This window comes from Polistes canadensis, unplaced genomic scaffold (assembly GCF_001313835.1).
Source record: "Polistes canadensis isolate GaletaPanama2010 unplaced genomic scaffold, ASM131383v1 scaffold_339, whole genome shotgun sequence".
NCBI lineage: Eukaryota > Metazoa > Arthropoda > Insecta > Hymenoptera > Vespidae > Polistes > Polistes canadensis.
In genome coordinates this window covers 37,472-51,793 of record NW_014569886.1, presented here as the reverse complement: position 1 = coordinate 51,793, position 14,322 = coordinate 37,472, and the positions used below count along the sequence as shown (strand labels likewise).

General features: G+C 29.4%; 1 protein-coding gene across 5 annotated transcripts in view; it reads left to right on the top strand.

Moving 5' to 3' along the window:
- Positions 1-14,322, top strand: part of LOC106791756 (IQ motif and SEC7 domain-containing protein 1) — a 73,534-nt gene that overhangs the window by 46,103 nt on the left and 13,109 nt on the right. For 2 of the 5 annotated variants that reach the window (XM_014757649.1, XM_014757647.1), the window contains exon 2: positions 8,755-9,221. The exons of 2 other annotated variants lie outside the window; for them this stretch is intronic. In XM_014757649.1, the coding sequence (XP_014613135.1) occupies positions 9,019-9,221 (203 nt within the window). In that variant the 5' untranslated portion in view covers positions 8,755-9,018. Of the gene's footprint in view, positions 1-5,398; positions 5,615-8,754; positions 9,222-14,322 lie in introns of all 5 variants that reach the window. One more of the 5 variants, XM_014757648.1, reaches the window with a different exon arrangement.

The window sequence follows — 14,322 nt, the reverse complement described above, 5'->3', positions numbered from 1 at the left end:
TCATTTTATTTTTGGAGACGAGAGAAACAATTAATTGAATATCAAAATATATTTATACAAAAAAAAAAGAATTAATTAACAAAAAAAAAATCGTAAATAGAAATCTTATTTTGTTAGATTAAAATGAAATGTGACGTGATATTGATACAATATATATGTCATGCATTGAATTTCGTCGGTAGTTGAGAACAGACTTAAACTTTCGAAGAATTAAATTCGATGGTTGCGGTGCGGTGCAATTGTGGTATGGTACAATGCGGTATGGTGCGGTATGGTGCGGTATATGGGGATGCAGAGGCGCTAAAACTCTCTTTCGTCGCGTCAGGTTGGTTTAATCGAATTTTGTAGGAAAGAATGGTACGGTGCAGTAGTTTCAATCAGGTTATAATCTTTGACAGACGTCAACTTCGAAACTAAACGACTCAGATTAATTTCTCGCTTGCGTCACCTATGAATACATGTGGGTGGTGGCTGTGTGTGTATTCTTATATACATTTACTTATAGCTATATCCATACATATTTACATTATTTATATATATTACATTCTTATATATATATATATATATATAAGACATTAGATGCATATATATGTATGTATGTATGGATGTATATGTCTTTGCAGTTGCATCCTAAAAAACCCTAGGTTTTACTTTAAATAATTAGACGTTTTTGTCAAAAGTATATAAAAAATAATGTTATTATATACCAACATAAGATTATTAATTTTAAAAAAATAATAAAGTTATATATGAATTTTTTTAGGAATATGAATTTTTCTTAAATATGATTTCTATATATTATGTGTACAATTTTTTATTAAAAAAATAAACGGAGTAAAACATATATAACATGAATTAACTCCACACTTAAAGAACAATATATACACGTGAGAGAGAGAGAGAGAGAGAGAGAGAGAGAGAGAGAGAGAGAGAGAGAGAGAGAGAAGAAACTAGAAGCTTTCTCCCGATCACTAACTTTTACTTTTGCTGCAGGCAAATCGAACATCTTGTCAGGTTCTTTCTACTACCTTTCTGTATAGTCAGGCACATACATATTATATGTGTGTGTGTATATATATATATATATATCTATCTAGTTGCAATTGCATTTGTAAAACGTGACTTCGGCCTTGCTTGCATCCTTCTCGAGAAGAGAACCTACCTTTTACCTTTTCACGATTCCCACGGACTCGAAAGGATACTATGATTACAACTGATCAGATTATTTGTTTTTCTTTTTTTTTTCCTTTTAATCTATCGAAAGAAAACGAGCTTGAATTTTACTTTCAAATTATCTGCTTCGATTCCTTTTATTCTCTCTTTTTTCTATTGTCTGGGAATCTAATTACTCATTTGAAAAATTCGTACGACACCGAATTCAAATGCATCATATTTTAAAGAAAAGAATATTTATACAGAGAAATCACTAGTAGTTAATTAGGTTATTTTAAATATCAATTACCACTTTGTCAAGAATTTGTAGGCTAATTTTTCTTCTATAATATCTTTAAGATTTATATTTAAAAAAAAAAATGATTAATTTGTAGAAATTATGTAAAAACTTTGGACCCATCCTGTATATAAAGTTTTGATCAAACAATTCGTTTTATCTTATTCATTAAATTAATACATTTTTAATGATGTTATTTTTGTGTTATGGGTAATTAGATATGGGATTTTTCGAAGAGTTCGTTTCTATGTCATAGTTAATTAACGTTTTATTAGTATACAAAAGCTTAGATTCTTAAGTATAGACGATAGATTTATGACTGTAAGAGTAATTAAGATAGATAAATATGTATACATACATATTAACATAGTCATCATCGTATCTTTGAAATTTTGATAGCTAAAGTCAATGTATGGTTTTTAACTCGACATATTTATGATCGATTAATCATACGTGTATTTACATGTGTACGTGATTTTTTGTCAAGGCTATTTTCATTTCTGTGAGATAAGTTTATGGCTTTTCATGGGAAACTTATTAAAATCTTTAGATTTCTTACTATGTGTATAAGAGAATTATAGGATGTCTCAAAATTTATTATCTATTTTAAAAAGATTTATATAGTCATATATTGTATATATTATATTTAAAGAAAGATGTATAAAGATTTTTGAGACACCCTGTATATATTGTAAATACGTATAACATCTCGTACAAATTGATATCGTATTTCTTCGAATGATTTGTCGTTCGTAATAAGAACGTCGTTTAATTAAACGTCCCCCTGACATTTAATAGTCGATGTTTAATTAATAATTGAAGATTACATCAATCAATTTGTCAGATAATATTAAAACAATAAGTTTTGATTAAATCGATCAGAAATATTATCGTGTATAATAATAAACGTAATATTCGAAAAAAAAAAAAAAAAAAAAAAACGAGTTTATATATTGCAATTGAATTTTCAATCGTATTGAAACTCGTATTATTTATGATGACATAGCATAAATAAAAAATATTTAATATTAATTATTACTATATTATTATTATTATTATTATTATTATTATTATTATTATTATACGAAACGTGAGTTACAAAGTACGATCTGATTCGTAATAACTTTGCTATACGTACTTGTTTTTCTTTCAGTAAACGTTTGCATTGCATAATGAGAAAAAAAAAAGCTTACCAATATAGCTGACATTTACATTTAAATGTAAGATAACGCGGCTTAACGTTAGAATAATCTTTTAGTTCATATTTTTCTACGAATAAACGTTTTTCACAGTTATATAGTATCATCTTTGTAGAATAATATTTACGTACAACGCGGTTGGAATTTATATAAAATTTCGTGCCTTGATGACACACAACGATTCGAAATTTTGTGTATATTAGTATGCAACCAAAATTTATTTCTAATAGAATTTTGTGCAGAATGGTAATAAGTAAATAATTCGAAACAGTTTTCTAACGTCAGGATAATATTTTGTATTTATTGAATATTGATTTAAATAATAAATAAGTAGGATAATGCAATTGAAATTTATTCGAATTGAATTTTAATAATAAACTATTGCATTTATTGATTTACATTTTGGCACATTATGAGGAAAATTATATAATAAATATATTTATTATAATGATTTAAATTATTTCCAACAGATGAAAATATAATGATAATTTTATTAAATAAATATTTGCATTTAATTTTAATTGATGATGCAATAGTAAAATATCAATTCACAAAAAATTTTTCGCTACTCGTGCATGAATAATTTTTTTTGAGTATAATGATTATAATTTTGTCTTATTAATCAACGTGAGACTGTGAAAAATGTGTTGGCAAGTGAACTGTAAATAGAAAAATGATAAAGACCAAGTTGTCAGACTTTCACGCGTTTTAATATCGCGATATATATATACCTATGTAATCTGTTTTATTTTCTGTGGAGATACCTTAGGTTGTATACAAAAACGATTCCATTTCAATCTTAAAGATTAACTTTGCTTGAGAAAGACGACTTCCATATAAGACTTCTTCCTCGTGAGTTTCCCGTTATATCAATGCGATTCTTTTTAAAGATTCCATACACACGTGTGCTACGAAATCTCTTTGAAAATTATTATATTGTATATTGTATTATATATTTTATTTCAACTGTAACTTTGTTAAAGATCTTAAATTACTTACAATTAATCTAATGTTACATAAATTCTACTTCGAATATCGTGTCTCACTCTATTATACAATATTTAAATAATATCTTTTTATATATATACAATTTCTATAACATAGCAGATTTTATTATAAACAAAATCTTATATATCATATCATAACGAGTAAAATATTATTATATCTTGATATAAAATATTTTCAAAATATCTATATACAATTTATTATTCAAACCATTTACTTTATATTTATAATACCCCATTAATATATTAACAATGTAATATCTAAACTCCGATCTTTGTTTAATCAGCAATCTACGTAGTCGCATATGAAAAAATAATAGTTGGGTTAATATTAGTACGTATAAAAGAATAGAAGAAAAAAAAAAATAAACGTTTTCTATCGTCCGAACGTATGTGTCATCGTCAGAAAACACCGCGATGCACGCGACCTGCATTTCTGTCATGCTGATAAAGTCGCAATAGTATATATATACATATATATGTGTATGTATTATATATGCATGCATGCATTTACTTACAACGTCGAATGGTTCGCTCGTAAATACGTAGAGAGTAACACAACAATGTCAGTTCGATGTTAAACAATTTCTAAATGTACCGTTATCTGTCGAACGAAAATGAAGACGAGCCACGATACGTTTAATAAATAAATATTTCATCTTTACAATTAAACTCGCTCATTTAACTCAACATCCGATTGATGACGCATAATTTTCTCTACCGTCTTTGAAAAAAAAAAATAAAAAAATAAAAAAGATGTACCAGGGAGAATAAAGTAAAAAGAGAGTAAAAGGTAAAAAGTTTCTACGTTAAATATTAAATTAGAATTTAATTTTCTCCTAATTTTGTTGTTGTTGAGATTATGTGAACTAACTTCTCTTTATTTTCTTCTATCTTTAATTAGGATATTATATGTGCCTTGCTTGATAAAAATGCAAGATCTTTAAGTTCATTTCTTTTTAAAGCTACGCTCTTTTTTAAAAACGATTGTTCATGCTTTCACGAAATTAGTTTACGAAACTATTCAGATCTATGAATTCGACCACAACGTTTTATTATTCTTAATCTGAAAGTAGTCGAAAGAAAGTCAAATATAAGAATGGAATAAATGCATGCTAATAATAAACGATTAATTATCTAACAACGAAAATTTACTTAACGTTTCTAATTTTTAAACACGAATATTATAATGCAATGAAAAAACGATTTAATTATCGAGACGTTTAATCTACGTAAAGATAAATTTATTATGATTTATTTTTACGCTTTTTACTGTTTGTAAATTGCGCTTATGCTAACATTCTTTTTTTTTTACGTTTGCAAAATATCCATTTGAAATAACATAAGAAAATTCATAGGTCTACTTAACAAAAAATAAATTTTAAATTAAATATATACATTATTAAAAATATTCTCAAAAAAATATTTCTAAAATAATCTTAAAAAGTTCTCCCATAATAATTAATATAACACAAAAAACCCAATAACACGAAATCCGATAAAAATAAATCTGATAGAAGTATCGGAATACAGAAGAGAAAGTTTAAAAAAGTTGGAGTCTTCTTCTTCTTCTTCTTCTTCTTCTTCATAGAAAACTTCCGCTTGTGGTCTAATATATCGAACTCCATTTTGGAACGATTTCGAAGTCGCATTACAAATAGCATTTTATCGTGAACAACACTATTGTAATAGTTTAACAATGTCTATACATGTATATACATACATATATATATATGTGTGTGCAGTTGAAATGGCGGTGAAGAGTCATGTAGAAGGGGTTAGCCAACAGGGTTGGGTGGGGAGGGACGTTGCCCCACCTTTCTCATTCGACTTTGACAGTTCCATTATGGTATCGAAGCTAACGGCAAACAGTACGTACCTATGTACAACGACAACGACGACAGGTAGTCGTGTCTCGATCGTGAATCAGTTTGTGCTTCTTGATATATACATACATCAAGGTATTTTTCTATCTTTCCTAAAAAAAAAAACCCTCCTACCCCTTCCTCCTCTCCTCCATTGTTTTATTCTCTCTTTCTATCTCTCTTATTTTTGTTTCTTGTACGTCCTCTTTCTCTTTCTCTTTCTTTTTCTTCGTCCAACCCCATTTTTACTTGTTTTACCTTGATTACCTGTCCTTATCTCCTAGGTGGTGATTTTAATCAGGTGGTGACTTTAATAGATTGGCGTTCTTATAAATCGCGTCGTAGAACTGAGAAATTAATTTTAAACTTACGTTAGTTTCTTATCGGATATTGGTATTTTCTTGGGCTAGCTGACACGTCGAAAACGAATATTCCTTAGAAGAGAGATGACGAGGGGAGAGAGTGAGAGGGTTATATCAAGGAAAAGACGTCTTAGGAAATCGAGAAGGATATCGAGTATTCCATTGAATCTCGTCGTACCATTTCTTTTTCTTCTTCTTCTTCTTCTTCTTCATTTTCTTTTTCTTAGATGACGATTTTTAGAGAAAGATTTGTATGTTAGAAGTTACTAATATACGAATATAATGGTCTGATATCAATTAACGGGATTAACGATTAAATGTTTACGATTAAAAATTATATTAGTATTGTATTAGAAAATTGATGCCATGTATACTTTAGAAATATTTCTTTTTCAAAAAATATATTTGCAATAGGATAGCTAGAGTTACGATATCCTATAGAAATTTTTATTGGATATCATGTTTTGTTATATTTAAACCAATCGATCGATCGAACGAACGAACCGAAGCGATTCGATTTATTTATTTATTTATTTATTTACTTTTTCATTTTATTTTATTTATCTTTCTCATTCTATTTTGTTGTTGTTGTTGTTTGTTACGCTATAATACTTTTTATTTTATACCTATATTCGTCTATACGTAAATTTGTCGTCCCCATTGAACCAGGATTATAATTGGAAAAAAGAATTCATAATACAGTATACATAACTTTTCTATAAGATTCCATTGGTTTCTATTTATTCAGATGTTATTGATTATTGCTTAACGAATTCCATATAATTCCATATTCTTAATGTTAGATTTCATGCTTGAAATTGTCGACATATATACCTTAAAAATTAAAAATACGTATATAAATCTATGCCACACATGAAACAATATATATACGGAATTAGACAGAAGCTTAACACCATAGAAATTATAAGTGAACTAGTTCTATACTACAATGTATAAAATAAAATATTTCAATATATATAGGATAGATGTTGTTCTTAAATCATACAGTTAACAAATACTTTCTGTCAGCCATATAAAATAGAGCTTAAATCAAAATAGATTCCACGTGCACCGATGAAACGTGGAAGAGGAGAAGGAGGAGGGAAGGAAAGGAAGAAGATTCGAAACGTGCTCGTTCATTACTATTCATTGTCTTTGATTTTTTCCGAACGTGCGCGTCCCCAATACCGAACGAGCTAAACAAGAACAAACGGTATCCCCCCCTCAGTTCCCTCGACACGTCCCTTTTCAACGATCATAAACTTTTCCGGTCGCAATTTCGTGTAGCACCTTTTTAAATTGTCTTGACCCCAACCGAACACGAACGAAATGATCATTTGAAATAAAAAAAAAAATTAAAAAAGAAAAAAAAGGAATAAATAAAGGGGAAGATGATAGACTAAAAAACACAGTACGCATCCCACGTTTGGTAAACCGTTTTTTACGTAACTAATGTCAGAAATCAGTAGTAGAATTCGTTCTAACGAGTACACAACATCGACGTTTAACGTTCACGTCAAGTTACGGTTAGTGCAATTAGAAACTAATCAAAAGTCATTCTAACGGTATATGTAGGTGTATGGTACATTCTCATTTGAATTAAATACATTTCGCATTTTTCTTTTTTTCTTTGTTTTTTTTTTTTTTTTTTGCATACTCAAATCAATCTACTAAATTTGTTATTTTGTCATATATTTATTTATATGATTTTAGATTGTTATTAAATCGATGTTAAATTATTTCTATTATATTCGATGAAGTCACTTCGTTATAGGATAAAAAAAAATAGGATATTTAAATATCAATAGAGAAGTATAATATGTTAGATAATAATATAATATAATACAAAATATAAGAGTACGGTATACTAAAATATAATATAGCACAGAACGAGTCAAAAATGTTTAAGCTTATGATTTAACAATGTAACAAAATTGATCGTAAAAATTTCAATAATATTTAATTAATTTTTACGATCACTTATAGTAACCATGTCTAATATAATAAATAACTATAGTATAGTACCATAATACTATGAATTTCTATAATTTTAATTTATTATCTCACAATTAGTCAGTGAGATAAAACGAATGAACAGAAAATTAAAGAAGATCAAAGAATATAATCTGACGCGCGAATTTGTGTAAATCTTTGAAAACATTATCGAGATTCGCGTTTGCAATTAAACGACCTTATCAAAACGTCATCGTTGTCGAAGCATTTCCATGCTTGTGCATATTAATCGTACGTCGTTAGAAAGTCGTAACGATTCGAGTCACCGAGTCGTATCGAATGGAAAAGAAGAACGAGCGAAATCGTTATACTGTTCATAGTTAACTTTGTATGTTACTATTTGGTACACATGTGTATAATCTATGTGTGGTACGGTGCGTGCGTGCGTGCGTGCGTGCGTGCGTGCGTGCGTGCACATATGCATATACCACTTAAATTAGGTAACAGAACTCATCGTTCTATTTTCAAATTTATGCTTCCGTTCATACTTTCATTCAACTATTTCGAATAAGTTATTTTTTAATTGTTCATTATACAAAAAAATAGGAAGGTGAAATTAAGAATTTCTAACTTTAAATATTTGTTTAACAAATGTACATTTGTTTTTTCTTTCTCTCTCTCTCTCTCTCTCTCCCTCTCTTGAAATGATTTTATTGAATATATTTAATTATAGAATTATATTAAAATTAATCATAAAAAAATAAGAGCTCGAAATTCTAAGAAAGTTTAGCTTAAATATCTATACAAAACCATCTAATCTTTCTTTTTCCCACCCACTCCCACCCTGCTATTACAATTTCTCTCTCGAAACGATTTCCTAAAGATAATAATAAAAAACAATATGATTTAAAATAAAAATAGGTCTGTTGGGGATACCGAAATGTATCTGAACTGAACAAGACAATTTCCGATGTATGACGATAGAAACCAAAGAGAAAAAAAAAAAGAAAAAAAACTGTGATATCGAAAAAAGAACTGTGACGATAAAAAGGACGATGTGAAGAATGGTGAAAAGTAAGGAAAAAGTAGAAGCAGAAGAAGAAGAAGAAGAAGGGATAAAAAGAAGAAATAATATAAGTGAATTTAGTTGTGCTGTGAAATAGTGAAAAAGAGATTGATATTATCATGTTCACTATGGTAGAACCACGAGACAGCAACGATAGGCTGTCTGGCTGTTCGCCACAAACTCAGCATCATTGTTATCAAGTGATTAGAACAACAAGGGTACATCACAGCTCACGAAGTTCCAGGATGGTCAGCGTACAGGAAAAAGTTATCAGATCGCGCCTACAGTTAGGCTACTCTACACCCACGTCCTTCATTAATCGGTATCTCTCTTTTTTATATATTTTATATTAATTCTTATAATTATTTAGAAAACAAAAAAAAAGTAATATGTTACGTCGAAAAAGTGTGTGTTCGATTAATTTATCATAAATTTCTTTTAACAAAGGCATACCGGAATTCATTTCTACGTTTAATCTTTGAATCCACGTTGCTTATATTTCATTCTCAACCGTAACAAAAAAAGAAATAAATAGTAAAAAAAAAAAAAAAGAAAAGAAAAAATTATTTGAAGAGTAGAAGGGGAGGGAGGAGGAGGAGGAGGAGGATCGTCGCCCCTTTGCGAATCTTAACGAACGTGCGCATTTTCATCGTTAATTGTAATCAACGGTACTGTTAATTGCTCGATGATAATTAGTCAGAACGGAGAAGCTGCAAGATGATATCCAGGCTAATGGAGCACGCTTTAATAATTCTTCTAATTAATTCGGGAGTACTATACTCCCTTCTCTCAACCTCTCATTTCTTTCCTCATATGAGCGCGAGGATTTTTCTTGTATTTTTTTTCTTTTCTTTTCTTTTTCTATTACGACTGACATTAGCACATATACCGAGCGTGACTTCTTAGATCTTAGGAATGATTTTTTAATACCTAAACATGTGTGTTTTACCTAACATAATTATCTTTTACTTGTGTTTATGTATATTTCAGTATATCTTTCACGTTCAAAATTTATAAAAAAAAAAAATAAAATCTTGAATCTTATATTTCATCTTGAATAATATTTTCAGAATTGTTAGTTTTTCATAAAAAACTATTTTATTTATTTGTTTTTATAGGTTTGTTTTATGCAAACACCCCATCAGAAAATATATAATCGTTAAATGAAACGCGCGATGAATTTTATTACACGTAATACGTGTCATAGTAATTTTCACGTTTGTTCAAATCATTCTCACGTTTATTTTTTATCGCGAAGAATTATTTTCTTTCTTTCTACACAATTTTCATATCTGAAGAAAAATTTACGGGCGTAACAAGATTTTCCTTCGTTGATCTCGTTTGAAAAATATTTTTCCTCTCTTTCTTTCTTTCTTTCTTTCTTTCTTTCTTTGATCATCCAAAAATTGCAAATATTAAATAACAAATTTTCTGACGAACCCAAGTGAATTTCAAAGGCAAAGGTAAAAAGCCCCGTAGAAAGGAGGATGGGGGGAAAAAAATGAAAGAAAAATAAAGTAAATTTTGGCTTGAACTTTCATTAAACGAAATGAAATGAAATGAAAAATCATGCGCACCCGGCTGATATTTCATTCTATTTGAGAAGCTATGCATACATACTCGAGACACGATGGCGGAAAAATGAATTTGGAAAAATCAAATAAAAAAAAAAAAATGTTAGGTAAGTCAGCTTTCTCTCTCTTTTCCTAACATTGTCGGGGCGTCGTAGAAACTCTCGTTAATTAGAAGCACGAGTTTTGCCTCCCAGTTGACGAGGTTAACGTCGCATAATTAAACTACGCTATACCTATGTATCAAGATACATACACACACGATTGAAGTAATAGTGTTAGAAAGAGGGAGGGAGGGTATAGGTACTATGAAGTCAGTAGTCAGGTTGTAGTGCGTAGGCTGTAAAGGAAAAGTGCGTTCTCGACCTATACCTCCCACTTCCCACCCCCTTCTCCTCCCTTTTTGTACACCTCTTCATCTTTTATACAAGCCATATACACAAATGTATCTATATACGTATATCATACATGTATATATTCCACTTGTTCGCCTCCTCAGATTTAATATACACCTATCGTGTGTATACTTATACCTATTGTGTTTTATGTTTAATACATATAAACACATATATAAGTATATATATACGTACACTTCCTCTCCGTTGATCTTCTCATATTTAACCATAAACGTATATTATCTTATATACGAGATGTACATTTATATGTATATATACTGTTTGTTCATCTTCAAATTTTGAAAACATCATATAATATGTAATACGTATACAGGGTGTCTCATTGTCAGCAGAAACTTATTAGTTGCCAAGCCAATATTTTTGTTCTTGTAGAGCATAAAAAAAAAAAAAAAAAAAACGAATAAAAATGATCTCATTACGATCATTTATTCTCGAGATAATTAAATCGAAAAATAATAAAATCACATTGGATCATATACTCTCGTATTCCGATGTTGAACGTTACTGTCTTTAAGGAATTTTGACTGGACTCAAAGGCCATTTAAAAACTGGAACACTTTTCTTGCAATCCACGCATGCACGCTCCTTAAATGAATCGAGAAAGTAAACGACTACGTTAAGAACGAAAAATAAAAGGGTGAAGGAAATCGAGGAGAGAGGGAGAGGAAGAGGGGGATTCAACTGCGCGGAAACATCCGATGCGTTTTACGATTTCGCAACGGAAAGCTTTATCTTCTGCATCCTACGGAAACGAAGCTTTCGTTTTATCATGAATCACACGGTACCTGAGTACATAAACTTGTATATGTTATATGTCAAAGCCGGAAATCAGTCATTGCTAGTAATTCCTCGGCATTGTTTATCAAAGTAGGAAAAATTTTGCAGCATCGCATTCTTTGCCATTTTATGAACCTTTGCAGATTTATTTATAAGTCAAATTTGTATTCTACGTGTAAATAAAAGAGTGTACTTTAATTTAATATAAAAATCATTAGAATTTGCTTGCTCTAAGTATAAAAAATATTTGCCGAAACTTTTCAAAGAAATTGCAAAGATGCACAATTTACAGCATCGAATTCTTTGCCACTTTATGAACTTTTTTAGATTGATTTATAACTCGATATGGTATTCTACGCGTAGACAAAAGAGTGTACTTTCATTTAATACAAGTTTTATTAAAATCTATTGACTTTTAGTATAAAAAATATTTACCAAAACTTTTAAAAAAAATTGCAAAGATGCACAATTTACAGCATTGCATTCTCTGATATTCTTTGATAAGTTTCCGTAACAATGATGAGGAATTACTAGCAATGACTGATTTCCGGCTTTGACAGTAACATATATATATATATATATATATGGTACATTCATGAAGTAGGTATCGCGTTACTGTCTTCTTTTTTCTCTTTCTCTTCCTTTCTATCTTTCTTTTTCCGTTTCTTCCGTCAAATGAAGAAGACTTTCCCTTCGGCCAAGCGTGAACATACAACCGTTCGATAATATATGTTCACATTAATAGAGAGAAAATCAATATTCTCAATCGAATCGTATAGATTTAAATGTGCACGAAATATCGATTGGATTTCATATTTTTAATCGTGCCAAAAGTATTCCGGTGATTTTCTAAAATCGATTATTACTTTTTGGAAAGTTTTCAGCGAAAATTGTAGATAAGGTCAAAAAAAAAAAAGGTTTATAGTTGAGTCAAAAGCTACTAAGTAATTTTTACTAATTAATTATTCATTTGGAATACTTTATCGGATTATGTATAATTAACTTTATATAGTAGTTAGATTTACATTAATTTTACGAGTTGGGGATTATAAATTTATGAAATAAAATTAGCTTCAAACTTTCTTGACCCACCCCGTATAATTTTCGATACTCGGCACCGTCTCTATAATCTATATTTTTTTTATTCTGATTACTATTACTGAAGCATGTATGTATATATATATATTAGCCAACTGAGAGAGATATTCTGCATTTTAGATTAGCTACGCGTTTCACCGACTTACATCGTAATCATCGTCGTCGTTCTTTCGAATTTCTTCTCGTTCGAAGTGAAACCGACGATCAAATAAGAGATCCAAAAATAGACAAATTCGATTTCAAGAGCATAAAAAAAAAGAAGAAAATATATATATGCGCATATATATTGCATATCGATCTCACCAATCGACAATATCTATTTCAATCATAAAGATAAAACACACTTATTGATTTGGTTTTCTGCGAAAGTCACGGACAATTTGTTTTTTTTTTTCTTTTTACATTATTTTGTCTAATCACAAAAAATTCTGTTAATAATATTTTTTAAATAAAATGAATTGTTACAGAAGGTTACGAAATGAAGGTAAAAGAAAAAAAAAGTTTAACTTATCAGGACACTCAAAAGGTTAAATAACGCAAGTTCATTTATACTAAATTTCTTGAAAACAGTGAGAAAGTGAAAAAGGAGAGAAAATTTGCATTTTTTGAAGCGTGAATACTCAAAGTCCTTTCCTTTTAATATCTAATATCATACTATCTCTGATTTCCTTTTTATCCTTTTCAGTATTAATTCTCATTGAGTTTGATCGAGCGTGCCAAACGATTTGCCGATCTACAGGACACGGTGCACGCTTTGATTTGAGATCGTCAAGAGGGATATGCAATTGAAACGAAGCGTTAAGAGAACCGAGTTTTACTGGAAACTCATTAATCCGTTAAATTATATCTCCAGTCGTGCATATAACCCCCGAGACGTGTTATTTTTTTTTCTTTTTTTTTTTTTTTTTTTATCGTCACTGATACCGAACAAATTATATACGCGTTTTATAAAACACATTTAATTATATAATATTTATTTATAAACAAATCGCGATTATTATATCCAATAATTTTTTTGTTTATAATAATTTATATACAGTCTTTTGTCTTTCCATTTATATTTATCCTTTTTTTTTTTTTTTTTAGACCTGTCAGAGTACGTGTACGATCATTTTTATTAATTGGAAAAATTCCGTAAGAAATGTTTTAAAATGTTTTCTACGAAAAGCTAACGAGTATGTTGTTTTACTGTTATACGGGTACCCCGTTTATTTTTATTACATCTCAGCGAGTCTATCGTCCAAAACATTCACTGAGGATGTACTTACGTATAAATAGAACGTTCGTGCGCGGACAATAATATGGAGGGAAAAAACTATAGTAACTTATATCTATCTCTCTTTTCATTCCATGGAAATACGATGGCGATAGTACCATGATGATAGAAGTAGTTACGGTATTGGAGAACGGTGAAAGGCGCGGCAAAACGTTAAACGTACGAACGTTCTTTCTTTTATTCTATCGTCAGATTACTATTTGAAAAAATATATATACATAGGTATATAATTAGTAAATAGATTACATAATAATATATATATATATATATATATTTTATCTATTA